The following is an 18,652-nucleotide window of genomic DNA, read 5'->3' as shown; positions in this document are numbered from 1 at the left end:
TACGCCCATTTACGCCCATTTACGCCCGGTGACATTGAATATAACCCATTATAATTCAGTATAACTCATTATAGCCTATTACTGTATCTAGTTACCACGAACTGTCTTCTCAATCCTGATTGGATGGCAAGGCCCACTACGCGATGTGAGGCGTACAACATTACCATTTAAAGCAAGGTGGGGACACCGTCATCCAAGGAGTGCAGTATGACTGGTCACGGTATGTAGGTTAAGGATTGCACTGACCTGGTAAATGACAGGGTTCCCCTCTTCAAGTGATGAGATTTTGACGCACTTCGCCGCATAGGTGAGAGATCGCTTAGCTGGCCCCATGTCACAGGCAGCTCCCATCACTCTCAGGGCGCCTTGTCGCGTGGAAAGTCGCACTCGCCATTGGTTGATGCCTTTTGCCGTGTCCGCTAGACACGCCGGGATCCGAAAAAGCGGAGCAATAGTCCAATCTCTGGCTTGAGCAGAAAGACCGTGCAGCATCATGCAACCATAGCCCACCAATCACAAGATAAATATCAACCTCTATATCAGAGAGTGATTTCTCCTCGAATTATCGCCTCTAGGCTATACGTATCTCAGCTAACTTTTGTTTCAGGATCTGGGCGTTTCTTAGCCACCAATAAGATGCCCTGATCCAAGTTTATCATTCTATCGGGCATTAACGAGCTGGTCAAAAATATATATGCTGCTGCCATTTGCTAGCACTTAGTGGCTGGCAAATAACTAGGCCGAGATTTCAACGTCGTAATGTATAATACAAGATGTGATACACGCACGTATGCACGCGTGAAAAACGCATGTTTCGAGAGGAGAAAATTATTGCCTACAGCCTAGAAATATAAATACGGCCTTCGCGTTCTTTCAAATGACTCCATCCTTTCGATGATTCTGAAAAGACCGACCTTATTCTCATCTAGTTACCCCCATCTCATTACGAAGCACAGAAAATGCCTCTCGCGGAGTATACACATGAGCACTTTCAAAGCCTCCCCACCATTGACCAGGCGGGAGCACAATACGTCAGTATCGGTGGCCCCAATCTTGTTCATGGATTGTTTCGAAAGTTCTTTATCGATCATGGTATGGATTCAACCTTCGGACTGTGTTTGATGCATCGTCATGCCGACCTCGAAGAGTCCGAAAAACTCGTCCATTACCATGAGACTGCCTCACCTTGGAAGGACTTAACTGATCTTCCCATCAAGCCGGTGATGTGGTCCATGTCTCTCGACGGTTCGATGCGACCGTCTGAATTCCAATACTCGTCTCGCGCAGGAGATTTTTTGGACGAAAAGAAAGTGACATTTATGGAAGAATTTAGTACTCTGGTCAAAGAAAATAACATGTCATTATTTGGCCTGGTTGAGTATCCTGGAGATGACTTTGAGACTACATGTGAGATAACTCAAGGTCGCACAAATATCAATCTCCTACATGCAGATGTACGTTCCGCATTATTTCATCAAGCTGCCAGTCTTTTTTCTGACTTCGTCTAGCTTCCAGCACAAACTCCGATCATTGATACTGCTTGGTTCTTTTCACCAAAATTATACCAACGCGGTTGCAAGTGCGCCTGTAAACGAACTACAGATGGCGGTCATGATCATGATTATCATTACACCACCCTGAGAGACGAATTGGTTTAGGGTGACGGTGCTTTATCATCATTGTCCTATTTGAAGAGATGTTACGGAACTAGTTAACTACCTAGTTAGTGATGTTTTCTAAGACTGCCACCCGACTCTGTATCTATTGGTCAGAAATTCTCCCCTCATTATATTATCGAAATCGTTAGTACATATGTTCGTGTTCGCTTCCCTCTGTATCTCTGCCCGGCATGTGACTTTCCGTCTATAGTCTTTTTACACTGTGTGGTCTCTATATGTATTCGATATGTATAAGCTTAGTCTATGTACGAATTTGCAAGTTAAGGTAGAGAGTTTGGCCATTTTAGGCTATTGATTGTTCGAATTTGTGACGATTCGGTGAAGCGGCAGCCCCAAGGCAATTTGGTCAGGCGACCCCGTAAACGAGAACAGCTTTAATTATCGCTAATCGTAGATTTTCACTTCCAATACTCCTTTCATAGTTGTAGTTCTGAATTGAACGGTCCTCAGAATTTCTGCTTGTTGAGGAAAATCATGCGGCCAATTTACCTGTCGTCAATATCGAAGAATTCACCTAATTGGTCAGCAGTCAGGCGGTGTGATTTGATCACGTGCTTGATAAAAAAAAATCTGTTGACTGACCCCACTCTACTCAAGTCATTCTCAAGAGTGTTTCTTGATCTGACTCCATCTACATGTTGATGTATTCGCTTCATTACCTTACATTCGATTCTTCAAGATGTCATTCCGCCCAGAGAATATTCCTCTAGTCGCCCAAAGATTTTGGACATCTAACGAGTTACCCTCCTTTTGTTCTAACACGCTGGCCCATCCGCTGTCTGGAGGCCATTGTCAAGTTTACAAGCTTGCATTTTCTGATCAGACCACCTGGGCTGTGCGAATTCCAATACATGCACGAAATGCCCCTAAAGAGGTCGTCATAACTCAACTTCAATGCGAAATAGAGGTTCTGAAACGTCTAAATGCTAATGGATTCAACTGGGCTCCAAAGCTTATTGGCTATGACCTGACCTATGATAATGAAGTAGGCTTCCCACTCATTGTTCTCTCATGGCTACCAGGCGATCCATTGGAATGGAATGATACTGTACCTCCGCACCGATGTGACCGCGACAAAGTCTTGCAACAGATAATCCAGATTGTACTGCAACTAATTCAATGTACCAAAGTCAAAGGTAAGCACATCGCGATGAAATATGATATTAATTACTCACAAGAAAAGGGGTATCTACTCTTGACTTCCTTACAGATGTGGTGGACCGAAAAATCATTCGTGTTTATCGGCATCAGTTGCCCCAAATTTCACTGGAGGATTGCCTGATACTTCGCGCGTTACTGCCTGAGGTTGTACATGAGAAATTACACCACGCTCCCTTCCTCATTTCACATGGCGATCTATCGAGTAATAATATTCTGGTAGACAGAAATTATAATATTACTGGGTAAGAGACCCCAAGACTTGAGAAAATACCTACTTATACACCGTAGGATAATTGATTGGGGCTTTTCGACATATCACCCCTTCCCAATCGCCGCCGGTCTTCCGCGATTTCTTGTCATGGAGAATGAAGAAACTTTGATTCCCTCACCAGTTGCCCAGCAGGATCGAAGAAGCCTGGTCACGCATCTCGGTCAATGCAGTTGCGAATATGCGCCATTGCTGGCTCTCATATATGCCGCAGCAGATGTAGACTATAGGTGGATGGTGCTGGAAGCAGTTTTCAGTAAAGGAACTCACAGATGGTTGAAGGACCGTATGTGGTTCAAGAGTGGCTCCTCCTCCCTTGTTGATCGTGAAATTTTGGAGCGCGAAATGGAGGCATTTCTAAATGGTCGTGTAAATCTGAACGCGAATCTTACTAAAGAACAGATTGTCAATGTATGGCATGGAGGAGCGAAAACGAAATAATGAATGGAAAATAACGATGATCACTCAAAATCTTTTTGCAAGTAATGTAAAATAGAAAAAGATCTTTAGTATTCATGCTTTTCTAGAGGATCTCTACGAACTAACAGCGCTGCTATATACCGTAGGCAATCACCCGTACCAAGGCACAGACTCGCACTCCCTTAGTGTTAGTCTTTGTGTTCAGTAAACGTGCATTTTTTAGATTCTATCTATTATCTCTACTATTCTAGTACAGTCGCTAGCGTTATCTGCTTCTTCCCCAAAGACAGCTTCTCTTCCGGCCTTAGCGCAGATCCTTTATTGATTGCTCGATAGTAATTTGAGGGCCGTTGATCAATGCTCGAGGAATACTGTATTAGTCCTATGCTGTGTCGCCGATTCGTTGTATAACAATGTCATCCCCCGAGTCGGCTGCAGAGTAGCATTGGACGCGTGTTGTACCATCCACCGGAACCAGCAGAGTATGCGGCATTTTCGCTATTGGCTCGCATCACCGAGCTTTCAGAGTTCATCCATTGCGTGCAAAGAGACCGAAGATGCCGACAATGACAACATGTGGGTGTCGAAACAGGCGAAAAAGCAATCGAGCGGAAAGCCCCGCTAGCATGAGGCGATTCAGATGGGCGCTTTTTTAGGAAAGAAATTGAACTTAAGGAAAGAGATGGAAATAGATGTAGCAGTAGAGACTAGTAATCTGAATCACTTTAGCGCCTCTGGGTGACCGGATGGTGTTATCGTGGATGCTAACTAGAAACGACTACGGAGTCGGATCGAGCGGCATCTCCGGTAAAATGAAAGGGGCAGTGCATCAGGCTGAAAGCCAAGGCGCAATTAGGGGGTGGGGACGAGATGAAGCGAAAGGGGGTGGCGACGGGTGCAAGATAGAGGAGTTGAAGGGAAGGTAAGAGAGGGACAAGAGGTCGAAAGGGCAGGGCGAGCTTTTTATGCCGGCGCAACAGAAGGCGGAAGCTTACAGAACGGCGTATGGGGGCGCTAAACTAAAAGAGGCAAAACTAACCACATGTGGGAATTCACAGGTCCTGGGTTTACACCGACAACATTCAGAAGACACGATTTGAAAAAGAAAAAAAGGACTTGGAAAAAGTAGTAAAGGATTCGATCTCTGAAAACTCTCGCATCAGTAAGGGCCTGATCAACAGCCTGATCAATTCCTTACAAAGGACTGTCGAGGTCAATATGGTCGACCAAGCTTGCTCTGATGCTCTGACAGCTCTCAACGCCTACTACAAGGTAATCTAGATATTAATATCTTGACTCTTTATTTGATACTAAACACTCACCTAGGTTGCCGTGAAAACTTTCGTCGACAATGTATGCCGCCAAGTAATTGAAAGGCATCTTCTCACCCTTTTACCAAGCATGTTCGACCCGACTTTGATCAGCAGTTACTCGGATAAGAAATTGGTGCACTTGGCTGGAGAGTCACCGAGCACTATTCAATATCGGGTCAAGACTCTGAAGCTGCAAGAAGCATTGAAGCAAAGCATTGAGGAACTTTCGCAGTGAGAGCAATGGAGTTGTTAAGATTGTCTTTGGTTAGGTCCCCAACTCCCAAAATTGTCATTTTATTGAGTTGCTCCATTTCTGTTATCATTCCTCTGGCTATGTGGTTGGATGGGAACCTGATCTATCAGCTATTTTTTAAAAAGGAAAAAAAGAAATTGAGACTCGAAGAGATCAAAGTTAGTTCATCATGAAAAGTTCAATAAAATTCTTTCTTTTTACATTTCTTTAACTCAAGAGGATGAATGATTCGCTGCTCTGACCCGGCGCAGTGACTACAAGCCTGCTAGAGGGCGCCTTGTACATAGCAACTTACAAGTTTCCACGCCGCGCGAAGCGCGGCACTGCTAGTGAAGCAGCGAGCATTTGACATTGGGAAATGTATGTCCTCAGCACGCAAGTACTTGGCCAGATGTGTCTACATCCTCTGAGATAGAGATTTTCACATACTTAAGTACAGGGCTCATTCCGAATCAGTAGCATACACGGTGAGTGATGAGCTACACCTCTTTGTATGTAAGTACCAACGGAGTTACCTACATGGTTACCTGGAGGGGATGGCTACCTGTTATATAGTTAGATATAGGTAACTGGCAACCCTAGGGATATCTGAAGGGAGACATGATATTAGCCGATGTTAGAGATATCCAAAAGGAAGAGATAGCTGAATTAAGAGGGATATTCTCATGTTTAGATGGAATAAACAAAAGAAAAATCTAGTTTGTAAATATTCTGCCAGACGGCCCCTGTGGTGAGGGAACCCGGATAACCACTGCAACCCAAGTAGGAAAAGAGGTCTATTAGGGAAGGTAGGAAACATGCATTATAGCATTCATTAGATATTGAAATATTCGACGCTGGGTCAGTTCAAGTTTATACTTAATCATTCATCACATCTTCCATACCCATGGTTTCCCGTTGAATGCTTCCAGCCGCACCCACAAGGTCGCCATGCTTGCTGCAAAGAGCAATACTCCAACAGTAATGGTGGCTCTTTCGTAAGTGGAGACAGATGACAATGCTGACTGTCCTGGTAGCAGTAAGCCTGTCAATGGGGTACCCAGTAGAGCCCCCATACCACGAATAAGGTAGAGAGCGCCATTCACGGAGGTAAAGTGCTGTACACCAAATAGCTCAATCAAGCTCGCAGGGAACAACGAGATATAGGCACTACCAAAAGCACCGTATAGAATTGCGAAGAAAATAAACAGCACTTCGGCTGCAGTGACAGAGACACTAGTACCCGCAAACGTCGCTGGAAGCCAGAATCCAAATACAGCAACTGCACTGAGAACAGTTGTGACGAAGAGCACATTCAAGCGACCAAGCTTGTCAGCTGCGTAGCCAATGACGATACGCGAGACGAAGTTGGCCGCATTACTAATTGTGATAAAGTTATCTGCCATAGCATTACTATAGCCAAGAGAACGAGCAAAAGCTGCGTAGAAGAATAGAGGCGTCGAGTAGCCAGCAGATTGCAGGAAGCAACCTAATGCCTGCGCTGCGAATTTCTTCGATTTTGCGACCTCCCAATTCACCAGTGGCACCTTGGCCCACCCGGTTTTCTTAGAAATGCCAGCGTTCTGTTCATCTAGCTTCGCTTTGAACTTCGGTTCCCAGGTTAAGGCGTACCCAGAGATAGGAACCAGTAGGATTACCAAGCAACCAGAGATACGCAACGCATCCCGGAAGTTGAGGTGGTTAGTGATAGCCCGCAGAACTGGAGGCCAGACCATACCACCACAGGCGGAGCCTGAGATAACAATGCCCATAGCTAGACCACGTCTTTTGCTGAACCAAGTAGGCGCGACAGACATGGTTGGTACATATGCCATGCAAGTTCCAATTCCGACAAGCACGCCATGGGTAAGCTGGAACTCCCAGATGTATTCACTTAGACTGGCGAGGATACATCCGAGTCCGAAAACAACACCTCCAATCATGATGATGGGTTGTGGGCCATATAGTTTGGCCCAGGCACTGACGAATGGACCGCCCATTGACATCAACGCAATAGCTAGTGTACCAATCAAACTAATGATCGATGACGAGGTCCCTGTGAATGGTGTGCCGGGTTCTTTTGCCATCTCTTCATAGATAGCTTGGTATACTCCAAAAGAGAAGATGATACCGCAGGTCATGAACATAGTCACGAAGCCAGCGCCGACGACCACAACATGTCGACTAGAATGGAAAAGTCAGTAAACCATGAAAACGTATTTAGTGGTGCCTGGGAAATATTGTAGAATAATGTGAAAAGCTTGGCGAGGCTTATTGACTATCAAGTGAACTCACAATTTGGAGGGAGCTGGAGGCGAATTTTCCTGCGACTCAGTCTGCGCTGGCGTCTGTGGCGCCGAGGGTTCGCGCTCTGGGCTGGTCTCGTGACTCCTTTCCTCTATCCCCATTATGGCTGCCCTTTGACTGATCTAGAGGGGGAGAGAAAAATGAAGAGATTTAAAGCCAGCATTTTTATCGGTGAAAACGCCGGTCAGGTCGGTTCAGGATCACGGCAACGACGGCATTCTAGGATCCGAACTAATCTGATAATTCAATGTGGGGATCTCTTGGTTTCCCCAGAAATAAGCAAGATGCGGTTGGGGCCGAAGGGAGTTTTTGCCCTTTTGATCATCCCCAAGCTTTGGCTCTGGCTCTTTGTATTTTCCTCCTGTTCAGGGCATTGGTGCTCTGTCTATTGAGGACATGGCGGCATAGAGAATACCCATCGGCAGATGTACCCCGGGTCGCTTATCCGAGCAGCTCAACGCGAGCGCTCGGGGAGCTGAACACTGATTATCGGGGAAGTGAGAACCAGAGATTCTGAACTAATGACAGGCATATTGAGGTCAATCGTGATCAAATTAATCCTCAAAAACCAGAAGATTTGACAAGATTGAATTGAGATGTATAAAGTATTGTGGATTAATCAGAATGAACAAACTGCGTTCACATGACGTACTACACCACGTGTTCTTTATCGCTATCGTGTTCTTCTGCAACTGACCTTCAACCGCTATGACAATCATGTCAGGTCTTGCGCCCTCCAATGTGGTCATTATCCACCCTGACCTGGGCATCGGTGGTGCCGAGCGACTGATCATTGATGTAGCTCTAGCCCTGCAGAACCGCGGTCACCGCGTGACGATCTATACCTCCCACCGCGACAAGTCCCACTGCTTCGATGAAGCCCGCGATGGCACATTGGATGTCCGTGTCCGGGGAAACACTATTTTCCCTGCCCATGTCTTTGGTCGACTCCATATTCTCATGGCTGCTCTGCGCCAGCTCCATTTGACCGTGTCCCTCCTATCAGAGCTACGATCGAGAGAGAGTGGTACATCAGCGGAGAAGGACCAGAAATCCACGGATGATAATGCGGGCCAAGATGATATCTTCATTGTCGACCAGCTTCCAGCCTGTGTCCCCTTCCTCAAGACCTTCGGCCAACCGCGAAAATCCTACCGTCAACGAATCCTGTTCTACTGCCATTTCCCGGATCAATTGCTTGCTCGCCGCGACGAGGGTGGCTCCCTACTTCGACTCGCGAAGCAACTATATCGTTTTCCGTTTGATTGGTTTGAGGGATGGGCATTGAGTGCATCCGATCGAGTTGTCGCCAACTCGAAATTCTCGCGCGGAGTCGTACGACAAGTGTTTGGATCAGACAAATTGGGTGATGTGGAGGTGGTCTACCCTTGTGTAGATACCGATGCGAAATCCGAAGTTCCAGAATTTGCATCCTCGGGGACTCTTTGGGGTGGAAAGAAAATTCTATTGAGTATCAATCGCTTCGAGAGGAAGAAGGATATGGCTCTCGCCATCCGTGCGTACAATGGACTGGGCGGGGACAAGCGCAGAGGAACTCGATTGGTGATCGCTGGTGAGTTATGAGTCCTTTTCAATATATGAGCTATAAACTTGAAGCTAATTTGTGAAACTAGGCGGTTACGATAATCGTGTTCAGGAAAATGTCCAATATCACCAGGAGCTTGATACACTGGCAACAGGTCTTGGCCTGAGGACAGCCACTGCTAAGACAGTAGTATCTGCACTGTCAGTTCCTGGGGACATTGATGTACTGTTCTTACTCTCTGTTCCTAAGACACTCAAGGATATGCTTCTGGCCCAATCCAAGCTGCTCCTATACACCCCCATAAATGAGCATTTTGGGATTGTCCCTGTTGAGGCTATGCATGCTGGATTGCCTGTTCTAGCCTCAAATACTGGCGGTCCATTGGAAACAATTGTTGAAGGCGAAACGGGCTGGCTCCGGGACGCACGTGCCGACGATGAGTGGACGGCTGTCATGGACAAAGTTCTATATGGTCTTACTTCACAAGAGGTTGCAAAGATGGCTTTAGCTGGGAAACAAAGAGCTCAGCATGAATTCTCATTGACAGCTATGGGTGATAGATTGGAAGCTGAGATCTCCACCATGCTCAAAGCTGAGCGTCGGCCGTTTGATGGATGGATGCAGGTTTTCGTTGGACTTGCCCTTGTTCTTGCACTGCTTGGGAATATCGCTATTTTCGTCTTTCAATTAGTGTAGGTAGTTTAGTTATAATTTCAATACCCCCTTGCCTATTGCCCTCTTCACGGTCTTTCCCAATCTACTCACATTGTATAGGCACCGATAAGCAGTAAATAAGCGATAAGGTCACCTGACTTCGTGACGTCGCGTTTTGAATCGCGACGCATCTTGAATTCCAGATACATATACTTCACAAGATGCCTGATATCATTGATTTGATCTCCTCTGACCCACCATTACCTGATGAGTTGTTCCTGGAGAGGCCACGAAATCAACATGCGTTGCCTTCATCCTCTCAAATCCCTCGACGTCTCTCCCACCTAGGAATATTCTCATCGGACTCTATCGACGCCTCACTCTTTACTTATGATGACTTTGAAAACCCTCTAAAGAAGCGAAGAGTGAGCCATGAAAACCCTCCACCTCCCAGACATGCCTCTACGGCCCCTGCGCAAAAATCCACGATCCCAGACCCAATCTCCTCCTTCAACTTCTCCGATGATGACTTTGGCCTCCCCCCTCCGAACCCCGCCCCACCCAGAAACAAACCAAGAGGCAACATGAAGGATTCAGATCCTTTTGTTATTACTTCACCCGCCCCGCCTGGTTCAAAGCGCAAGCCTGCAACTCGCGGATCGGCCTATGCAACGCCTGATATCATTTCCTTGGACGATGATGATGAGATTCTTACGATGGCTGCTGGGAAGAAAGGTCCGGGGGTCCTAAGTCAAAACAGCATTGAGGAGTTCAGCGACCCGTTTTCTGTACCAGGCTTTGCAGGCATGATTAGAGACAAACCATCTTCTAAGCCGGTTTTTTCTAGTAAAACTACACAATTGCTTGCCAGTTTGAATGAGAAAGAGAAACCTAAAGGAAAACATGCTTCCAGTAGTGCTGCTGGCTATCGCAATACTGCTGCTACTATGACTTTATCAGATTTCTCCAACGAGATGGAAAAATCGGCTGAACCACGACGACCAGCCAAGAAGACAGGAAATATGACGACAGAAGAGAAGGAGGCCAAGGCTAGAGCTCGTGCTGAAGCCAAAGCGCAGAAAGAACAAGAACGAGAGCTAGAGAAAGAGCGGAAACTGAAATTGAAAGAGGAAAAAGCGAAGCAGAAGCAATTGGCCGCAGATCTCTCAGAGGTTAATAAGCTCAAGGTTGACAAGAAGGACTCTACGCCAGAAATGATTATCGACATTGCATCGTCCTTGGAGGAGTCGAGCGCGGGTAACCAGACAGTTGAATTCATGCGACGGCTCGGAGTGGAGCATACCTTTTTTGCCAGTCCGATTCCGAATGTTATCAAATGGCGCCGAAAGGTCAAGGCGAGATACAACGAGATAGCTGGTCATTGGGAGCCATGCGCGCTTCATATCCAGCATGAAAAACATGTGCTTTGCTTGATTCCTGCTCCGGAATTCGTCGACATGGTGATTCCATCGCCCGATGGGGAGGACAGAGAAACATTAGAAATTCATGTCCTCAGAATTCGAAGCGCCTATCCGGACCATAAACCGATCTATCTCATCGAGGGGCTTACAGCCTGGATGCGCAAGAACAAAAATTCAAGAAACAGAGCCTACCAGGCCGAAGTACTTCGACAATTCAAACCCGCTGCCCCTGAACCTCCTGCTACGGGTCGTGGTCGTGGCAGGAAGCCTAAGAACAAACCAGAGACTACCCCACCCGTTGACGACGACACGATTGAAGACGCTCTTCTAACATTACAAGTAACATACTCATGTCTCATTCATCATACGAACGCTCCTGCCGAGTCAGCCGAGTGGATCAAGAACTTCACGGAACATGTGTCCACTATTCCCTATCGGCGGGAACGAATGGAAGGAAATGACGCAGCATTCTGCATGGATGTCGGCCAAGTTAAGACCGGTGAAGATAATCTGGATACTTTCGTCAAGATGCTCCAAGAGGTAAACCGAGTTACAGCTTCCATGGCGTATGGTATCGCAGGACAGTATCCGTGCGTAACGGATCTTGTCCGTGGGATGCAGATGCATGGACCTACGATGCTGGAAGATGTCAGGGTATGTATATCTCTTCCCTTTCCTGGCCCATCAGTGGGGCTGGCCCCTTTTCTGTGTTATGAATCTTGCTGATCGTATCTGACTAGAAATCTGCGAACAAAAATGGTGGACTGACGGATTCCCGCATCGGTCCCGCTGCGAGCAAGCGATTGTACAAGGTATTTACAGGCCTCGACCCGACATCTGCCGATGTTTAGATCCACTTGGAAATATGCAATTTCTTTTTCTTTTCTTCTTTTTTGGTCCCTTGGTTTTGCTTGTCCCTGTATATTGGTGCATCATAGATTCATGTGAAAATTGGCTCATAGATGAGTTCAAAGATGTACCTACATCTCATCTCCCACAGCTTGGAGTCTTTGCACATGAATCAACCAATTGACCAAAATCCAGAGACTCAGTGTAATTTTGCTGCCTACCATAGGTATTGAGCTTTGATGGAATACGTGAAATATGTAAGTGGAAATAAGTGGATCAACTCGGGAGATAGAAACCCTGGTTAAGGCTGTGAAATTTGCCGACCACTCCACCAAAGCTTGGTGTTCTTGGCCCTCATAGGGCTGTAAGGCTACCACTAATGTCTGCCCCATGTCTCAGCAAGATCCACAAGGCTGTTGCTCATTACTATCATTGGCAGGTGGCTTTTTTATCGCTCATTGACACCTTCAATAATACAGCTAATGTTGGAAATGGAAGTCTAATCCGGTTATGGTGCCATGCGATTGATAATTCCACATGGATCAGATTATTCGGCTATACCGGACTTTCTCTTCCCACGGACGATCTGATTATAATCTATCTGATTTTATCAATCGATCAAGGATCAGATAAAAGCAAACTTTGCTGCCACTCAAACCGTATTTTGAGGAAATACTCGGTTTGAGCTCTACCACTGTGAAAATGGCTTCAGAGAAACGGGCTATTAGCCCAATGCTGTTATTCTCCCTTGGTCTCCTTGCTCTCTCGGCTTTCAACTATGGACTCAGTGATCAGGCGTTCTCGTCCTGTCAGGCTATGGATGCCTTCATTGATACTTTTGGAAAATACGATGCTTCGACGGGCAAGAAGGCAATTCCAGCTTTGGACTCATCCTTGTACAACAGTTTGAAGGCTGGTGGACAGATTATTGGTGAGTGATTGAATTTTTTAACTGCATTAAATACTTTTGGCCTTTACTAACACAATTCTATTCTATAGGAGTTTTTATCGGTAGTTGGGTCAGCAACAGATGGGGTCGTCGTATGTGTATCTGCTCTATGAGCATATACGCACTTGGTAGTGCCTCTGTGGTTGTGAGCTCTTCAACTCAAGCTCAGCTTCAGACTGCCAGAACCCTTCACTGTGAGAACTCTGCTTCCGGGTCTTTCGAATTCCTAGCTAATAAATTTTTTCATCGCAGATATCTACTTGGGTATGCAATTGGCTGTTATCCCTACCTTCCTGACCGAACTGGCACCCGCCAAAAACCGTGGTGGAATGGGTGTTATCTACTGGCTTAGCATCAAGGCTGGTGGTCTCTTCATCACCGGCATCGCACGGAAGACCAAGTACTTTACTACCAACGCTGCCTGGAGAATTCCATTCGGTCTTATGCTTGTTATTCCCTTCTTCGTTGCCTTCTTGGTCTGGTTCATGCCCGAATCCGCTCGTTGGTACCTCCTCCGTGACCGCCAGGAGGATGCTCTGAGGTCTCTCACTCGCCTGAAGCCCAAGAATACCCCTGAGGAGGTGATTCAGGAGGACTGCCTTGTTCTGTCTGGCAAGGTTGCGGAACAGCTTCAGAAGAAGTCATTCAAGGATCTCTTCACCCCTCAAAACAGACAGCGTACTTTTGTTGTTGTCGTTTCGAACTTTTTCCAGCAGGCTACTGGTCAGGCATTTGCCTCTCAGTATGGAACAGTCTTCGTCAAGGAGTTGAACTCGGTCAACCCTTTCAGCGTCACTCTCGGTACTAATGCCGTTGATATCGGTGCTATTATCATTGCTGCATCTTTGATTGATGTTATTGGTCGTCGGTAAGTTGAGAAAAGATTTTCCCTGCGAGAATATTTTTGACTCAAAGCTAACTATGAGAAGAATCCTCTTCCACACCAGTTCTATCCTTCAGACTGCGGCCCTGATGACTATGGGTGGTCTTGGAACTGCTGATTCTAGCAACGTCAATGCTAAGGAGGGTATTGTCGCCATGCTTCTGCTCTTCAGCTTCAGTTGGTCTCTTGGCTGGGCTCCTCTAGTATACGTTCTTGGTGCCGAGCTTCCTTCTTCTCCTCTCCGTGAGATGACACTGCAAATTGCGTATACCGTCAAACTTGTCACAGAGTATGTCAACATTTCCTCTCGGCATTTCCAAATTATAATTAAATATGAAACTAATATGCAATTAGGTTTGCTGTCACTTTCACCTATCCTTACATGGAAACTGCAGACACTCCACACCATGTTGACCTCGGTGGTAAACTGGGTTTCATTTATGGCTCATTGTCTGCGCTGGCCTTTGTTTTCAGTTGGTTCTGTATCCCAGAGACAAACCGCCTGGAAATTGAGGACATTGACAAGGAGTTTGATGTGGATGCTAAGTTCAAGGATATCGAGGAACAGAAGGCAGAGCGTACTACTGTGACAGAGTTGCCCAACTGAGCGTCATGCATATGGATACCCAGTTGTGATAGAATTGAAAGAAGAGTCAGATGTAACTTATAGATGCATTTTCTTTGTTTGAAATTCTTACATCATTGCATACGATCGGTCGACCGCTGATCATGGTTCATCGCGGGTTTTAAACAATCCGAGTCCGTACTATCCGCGGCCGAGGACCGAGAGCGGGGGAGATTAGGAACTCACCTGTATGAGTTATTATTTTCATAATATTTGAATAGTTCAAATGAACATTTCAAAAATTGGAATTTCCTTCATAATAACTCATCTCTCCACTGGCATCCCATATACTCCTTTTACAACTTGAAAATGCGCCCTCAAGAGCCCCCTGTCATCGACTTTGGACGTATGTCATGAGCATAAAACGCTGCGTCACTCAAGAATCCTTCAAGATATTACCTTCACTGACAGTGGAGCTACAGCATACTATAGCTCAGATCCGAATGCGAGAAATATTCTCGTTGAACAACTTCGAAGCGCATGCGAAGAATTTGGTTTCTTTCAACTCATCAATCACAACATCCCATTCAGCCTGCAGCGGTCTATTATCGATCAAAGCAAGGACTTCTTCAACCTCCCCATTGATACCAAAGAAAAATACGCAAAAGGTGTCCTCAAAATCGACTCGCATCTAATCTCAGGGCCTAAACTAACTAAGGTCTAGATATTGGTGGTTTCAATCGCGGATACGAGCATCTACGAGCACAAAACTTCGAAAAATGGACCAAAGGCGACCTAAAAGAAGGATTCTACCTCGGAAAACACCTCTCAGAGGATAATTCTCTTGTTATTGCAAACAAATTTGGCCAAGGACCTAACAAGTACCCTGTCGAACTTGAGGATCCCCAGGCCTTTCGACATGTCATGGATGAATATCATACCGCTATGATATCTCTCGCCGAGGACATTCTCCGTGCTCTAGCCTGGACTCTAGATCTGGAGGATGATTTCTTCAACTCTTTCTGTGAAGATCCTGTTGCTACTCTCCGTCTTCTTCATTATCCACCTCAAGACCCAGCAACGACAGATACAGAGCGTGGTAAGTATTCAATATTACCTGGTTCATCAACCATTCTACGATGCATACTGATGTATGAATGATAGGAATCGGTGCCCACACTGACTTCGGCGCCGTAACAATCCTCCTTCAAGACCAAACAGGCGGACTACAAGTCTGGAACAACAGTTCCACGGAATGGGTCGACGTGACTCCTCTCCCGGGGGCATACATAGTCAATCTAGGAAACCTGATGATGCGCTGGACAAACGATCGCTACCTGTCGAATTTGCATCGAGTGATTAATAAAAGTGGAAAAGAGCGCTCCAGTGTTCCGTTTTTCTTTTCGGGGAATCCGGATTATGTTGTGCAGTGTTTACCAGGCTGTCTGGGCTCTGGTGCTAAGTACCCGCCTATTACGGTGCATCAGTGGATGACTGGGCGATTTGCTGATACTTATGGTTCTGATAAGGAGAATGCGATGGGAGATTTGAGGGGGGACGTGGTTGCTGAGGCTAGATCGTGAGATAGTAATGCATGTGTGCACAGATGGGTACTCCCTTGGACAGGTTGAGCGATGTTAAATGGACACCAGAAAAATGATACATGGACACCGTTTGGCAAATTGGACTTAGCCTGTACACATCCATATATGCATCAACTTGAAGGCCCCTGGGTACATAATCAATTAGCTACACAACATACCTTTCATTCAATTTTAAGGGTACTGTAAATGGAAAAGAGATTTCTAAGGCTACTATGTAGCTAGAATGGCAGGTGGAGCAGTAGGTACTGAGGTAGGTACCCATTTATCTACTTATAAAAAGAAGGGGGTAAAGAATAAGACTCCGATAGGGGAAGGTAAAGGTAAACCTACGCCGGTCTAGCTACTACATACACATGTGTAGCAACAAGAGTAGGGACGTTGATACGTAGTATAAGAAAGGTGTATAGACTAAAGGCGATGGGTTTCCATTTAACATCGCTCGACGGGTTCGTGGTCAGTCCATTTTAATAAAAAAACCCCATTTTGCTAATTCAAGTTGTTGATCAATTAACCCTGTGAAATAACATCTGATTTTGGTAATCACCCTCATTCCGAGGTCATGAATCAATAAAAGCACTCAAAACTTCCTTCAAAGACACATCATCCCTGTAGACTAAATCCAGAAGCGGCGCATTCAAGTTGAATGGTTGAGTACTGACTGTCTGAAAGACTTCAGAAACCCCAAGGATTCAGGTCAATCACTCGCGATAAGATATCTCGTAAAGAGAACTTGTTCGGTCCTTCAGCCAACACCGCTTGATCAATCTCAAGTAATGTTTCAATCAATATAACCCCCCCTTTTGGCTACCTTGCTTTCTCGCTCATTCGCACGTAAGAATTCAAATGTCTTAGCGGCAAGCTCTCTGATCTCAGCAGCCTCGTAAATTTGTGCCATTCCTTCCTTGGAAAAGATCATTTCAAAAAGTAGCCATAAGGCTGCTGTGAGGACGTGAGTATTTGAAGTCCAGAGGTACGAGACTATCTGGGTTGATGGGTTGTTTTTCTCTAAGGACAGGAATGTGAAGAGATTTCGGTACATGAAAGGGGAGCAGGAGATCTAGAGATATCAGGCTCAAGTTAGTTTTGATATTTATTCAAATTTGGGTACTGATTGCATACCTTTGTGTAAGCAAAGTTGGGATCTTTGAGACTGGAAATTTGAAAGAAGCGGTGGATCGAGTAGAACTAGAGCAGATATTGTTAATCACTGGGCTGTGACTCTTCAAATGCTCATAGTATACATACTTGCTGGGCGAGTTCGAGATAAAGGAGTGCACTTTGATGCTTCATTCCATCCTCAGGCGACTCTTGACGCAAGTAAAACGGGATATCGTTCATGAGTTTTCTCAACTGATTGTCAGCTTTGAGAACCTCCGAGTACACCTTTCGAGAACTTTCCTCATTTGAGGTCACGCTGTCGTGGAATCTCCATACTATGAAAGCTGCTAAATATTCAATCGCGAGTTAGTATAACAATGAAAATGCGAAGCAAATCATGGACTCTTATTACCTTTGTTCAGAACAGACGTATAGCCGCCCTGTATCATGTTGCGATCAATGGCTTGACCATCCGCAATCAAACAATTACCATCCGGCATCGGTGTGTCAAACTGTCTTGGATGAATATTACAGGTGTTGCTGACGGGGATTTGTAGCCAGTCCTGTCGAACAAGGAACCACCAAACGCGTTTCGACACCTCTCGACGGTGTAGCTTTTGCCTATTCAGCGCTGGATCTGCCAATTTCTTATCTGGTCCAAGGCGATGCAAGCCAAGGCACTGAGCAATTCTGATGGCAGCTGCAACCAAAACTGACATTCGATTTGACTGTCCGATATGGTGACCAATGTATGTGAGCAGACAAATTGCCTGGACAGTGAAAATGTTGTGGTTTTCCATGAATTTCGCATCATTGAGACATTCGATAGTTTTTTCATAGAAAAATTCTACGCAGTGATCTAGTATCGTCAGTTAGACCTTGTAGAATATAGTCGGAAGAGAGAAAACGTCTTACCGAAAAGCACGAGACCCATTTCCTCCAATCTGGCGGGCTGCATGTGATGAAGGGTGAACTGTTTTTAAGATCAATAAATGGAGAGAACCGGAATCAAACACACAGGGATTCTTACAGCTAGCATTGAGTAGTAAAGTGCATCCCACGTCTTATCCGTAGGCAACTCGTCCCCAGCAAGTTTCGACTGACATTGATCACGGAAAGAGGGCAAATGAACCACATTGTGTATCCATGCGAGACAACCTCCGTGGAAAATGAGCAAATCGTTGATCTGCTTAGCTGTGAAAAACATTTCCTCATACTTCTGTGGTGCTTGTACAAGCTGCCGTCGACTCAATGGCGGAAAGTCTAGCGTGACAGCTACATCTTGCTGCACATCCTCCACTCCACCACTAGACCTTGGCCGAGATGGTAGGGCTTGTTTTGCAAAGACTTCCGGTGTTGGCGATTCAGATCTAACTGAAGACAAGCTTGATTGTGTAGAAGAAGATTGACTAGATGGCTGGTTTTGGTTTGGAGATGTGAGAGTTCGCCCTGGACTCGCAGTTCCTAGGGATCTCCGAGGACGACGCCTGCACTGATTAGCAGCTCCTCGCTTGGTGCAATTTTCGCATGGAGTTTGCGCGTCGCAACGCCTCTTGCGGATAACGCAAAGGGTGCAGGGATTTAAGCATCGTGGTAGTTCCTTTCTCTCGATGGACGGCCCTATCTTCGCTGTCGATCTCTTCGCTGTCGATCTGGTCACTGTCGATCTCGTCATTGTAGTGGGCGGAATATGGCGACTTCGA

General features: G+C 45.9%; 10 protein-coding genes across 10 annotated transcripts; 7 read left to right on the top strand and 3 right to left on the bottom strand.

Annotated features, from left to right (window-relative positions):
- Positions 1-959: 959 nt before the first annotated feature.
- Positions 960-1,508, top strand: N7483_010325 (uncharacterized protein; the record flags this gene model as incomplete). The annotated part of the gene is made up of 1 exon (XM_057093752.1): positions 960-1,508. One exon carries the CDS (start codon positions 960-962, stop codon positions 1,506-1,508), a length of 549 nt encoding a protein of 182 aa, XP_056939723.1.
- An 850-nt stretch (positions 1,509-2,358) lies between these two features.
- Positions 2,359-3,549, top strand: N7483_010324 (aminoglycoside phosphotransferase family protein; the record flags this gene model as incomplete). The annotated part of the gene is made up of 3 exons (XM_057093751.1): positions 2,359-2,815; positions 2,890-3,082; positions 3,129-3,549. The coding sequence occupies 3 exons, from the start codon at positions 2,359-2,361 to the stop codon at positions 3,547-3,549; spliced, it is 1,071 nt and encodes a 356-aa protein (XP_056939722.1).
- A 791-nt stretch (positions 3,550-4,340) lies between these two features.
- Positions 4,341-5,076, top strand: N7483_010323 (uncharacterized protein; the record flags this gene model as incomplete). The annotated part of the gene is made up of 3 exons (XM_057093750.1): positions 4,341-4,450; positions 4,587-4,800; positions 4,855-5,076. 3 exons carry the CDS (start codon positions 4,341-4,343, stop codon positions 5,074-5,076), a joined length of 546 nt encoding a protein of 181 aa, XP_056939721.1.
- An 887-nt stretch (positions 5,077-5,963) lies between these two features.
- On the bottom strand, positions 5,964-7,481 carry N7483_010322 (uncharacterized protein; the record flags this gene model as incomplete). Its single annotated transcript, XM_057093749.1, has 2 exons — positions 5,964-7,257; positions 7,369-7,481. The coding sequence occupies 2 exons, from the start codon at positions 7,479-7,481 to the stop codon at positions 5,964-5,966; spliced, it is 1,407 nt and encodes a 468-aa protein (XP_056939720.1).
- A 616-nt stretch (positions 7,482-8,097) lies between these two features.
- N7483_010321 (GDP-Man:Man(1)GlcNAc(2)-PP-dolichol alpha-1,3-mannosyltransferase) lies at positions 8,098-9,622 on the top strand (the record flags this gene model as incomplete). Its single annotated transcript, XM_057093748.1, has 2 exons — positions 8,098-8,953; positions 9,015-9,622. 2 exons carry the CDS (start codon positions 8,098-8,100, stop codon positions 9,620-9,622), a joined length of 1,464 nt encoding a protein of 487 aa, XP_056939719.1.
- Positions 9,623-9,801: 179 nt separating this feature from the next.
- Positions 9,802-11,852, top strand: N7483_010320 (uncharacterized protein; the record flags this gene model as incomplete). The annotated part of the gene is made up of 2 exons (XM_057093747.1): positions 9,802-11,655; positions 11,742-11,852. The coding sequence occupies 2 exons, from the start codon at positions 9,802-9,804 to the stop codon at positions 11,850-11,852; spliced, it is 1,965 nt and encodes a 654-aa protein (XP_056939718.1).
- Positions 11,853-12,552: 700 nt separating this feature from the next.
- Positions 12,553-14,289, top strand: N7483_010319 (general substrate transporter; the record flags this gene model as incomplete). Its single annotated transcript, XM_057093746.1, has 5 exons — positions 12,553-12,781; positions 12,850-12,993; positions 13,052-13,667; positions 13,729-13,971; positions 14,037-14,289. The coding sequence occupies 5 exons, from the start codon at positions 12,553-12,555 to the stop codon at positions 14,287-14,289; spliced, it is 1,485 nt and encodes a 494-aa protein (XP_056939717.1).
- A 327-nt stretch (positions 14,290-14,616) lies between these two features.
- Positions 14,617-15,830, top strand: N7483_010318 (isopenicillin N synthase family dioxygenase; the record flags this gene model as incomplete). Its single annotated transcript, XM_057093745.1, has 4 exons — positions 14,617-14,653; positions 14,730-14,915; positions 14,972-15,346; positions 15,412-15,830. 4 exons carry the CDS (start codon positions 14,617-14,619, stop codon positions 15,828-15,830), a joined length of 1,017 nt encoding a protein of 338 aa, XP_056939716.1.
- A 799-nt stretch (positions 15,831-16,629) lies between these two features.
- N7483_010317 (fungal specific transcription factor domain-containing protein) lies at positions 16,630-17,907 on the bottom strand (the record flags this gene model as incomplete). The annotated part of the gene is made up of 5 exons (XM_057093744.1): positions 16,630-16,908; positions 16,971-17,036; positions 17,097-17,296; positions 17,362-17,808; positions 17,865-17,907. 5 exons carry the CDS (start codon positions 17,905-17,907, stop codon positions 16,630-16,632), a joined length of 1,035 nt encoding a protein of 344 aa, XP_056939715.1.
- A 27-nt stretch (positions 17,908-17,934) lies between these two features.
- On the bottom strand, positions 17,935-18,624 carry N7483_010316 (C6 transcription factor; the record flags this gene model as incomplete). The annotated part of the gene is made up of 1 exon (XM_057093743.1): positions 17,935-18,624. One exon carries the CDS (start codon positions 18,622-18,624, stop codon positions 17,935-17,937), a length of 690 nt encoding a protein of 229 aa, XP_056939714.1.
- Between the last annotated feature and the right edge of the window lie 28 nt (positions 18,625-18,652).

The sequence above is a fragment of the Penicillium malachiteum genome, assembly GCF_028827825.1.
Source record: "Penicillium malachiteum strain IBT 17515 chromosome Unknown utg000005l:1.0-9002435.0:326005.0-9005861.0, whole genome shotgun sequence".
Lineage (NCBI taxonomy): Eukaryota > Fungi > Ascomycota > Eurotiomycetes > Eurotiales > Aspergillaceae > Penicillium > Penicillium malachiteum.
Note: the sequence above shows the minus strand (reverse complement) of the source record. Positions and strands in the feature narration are given on the sequence as shown.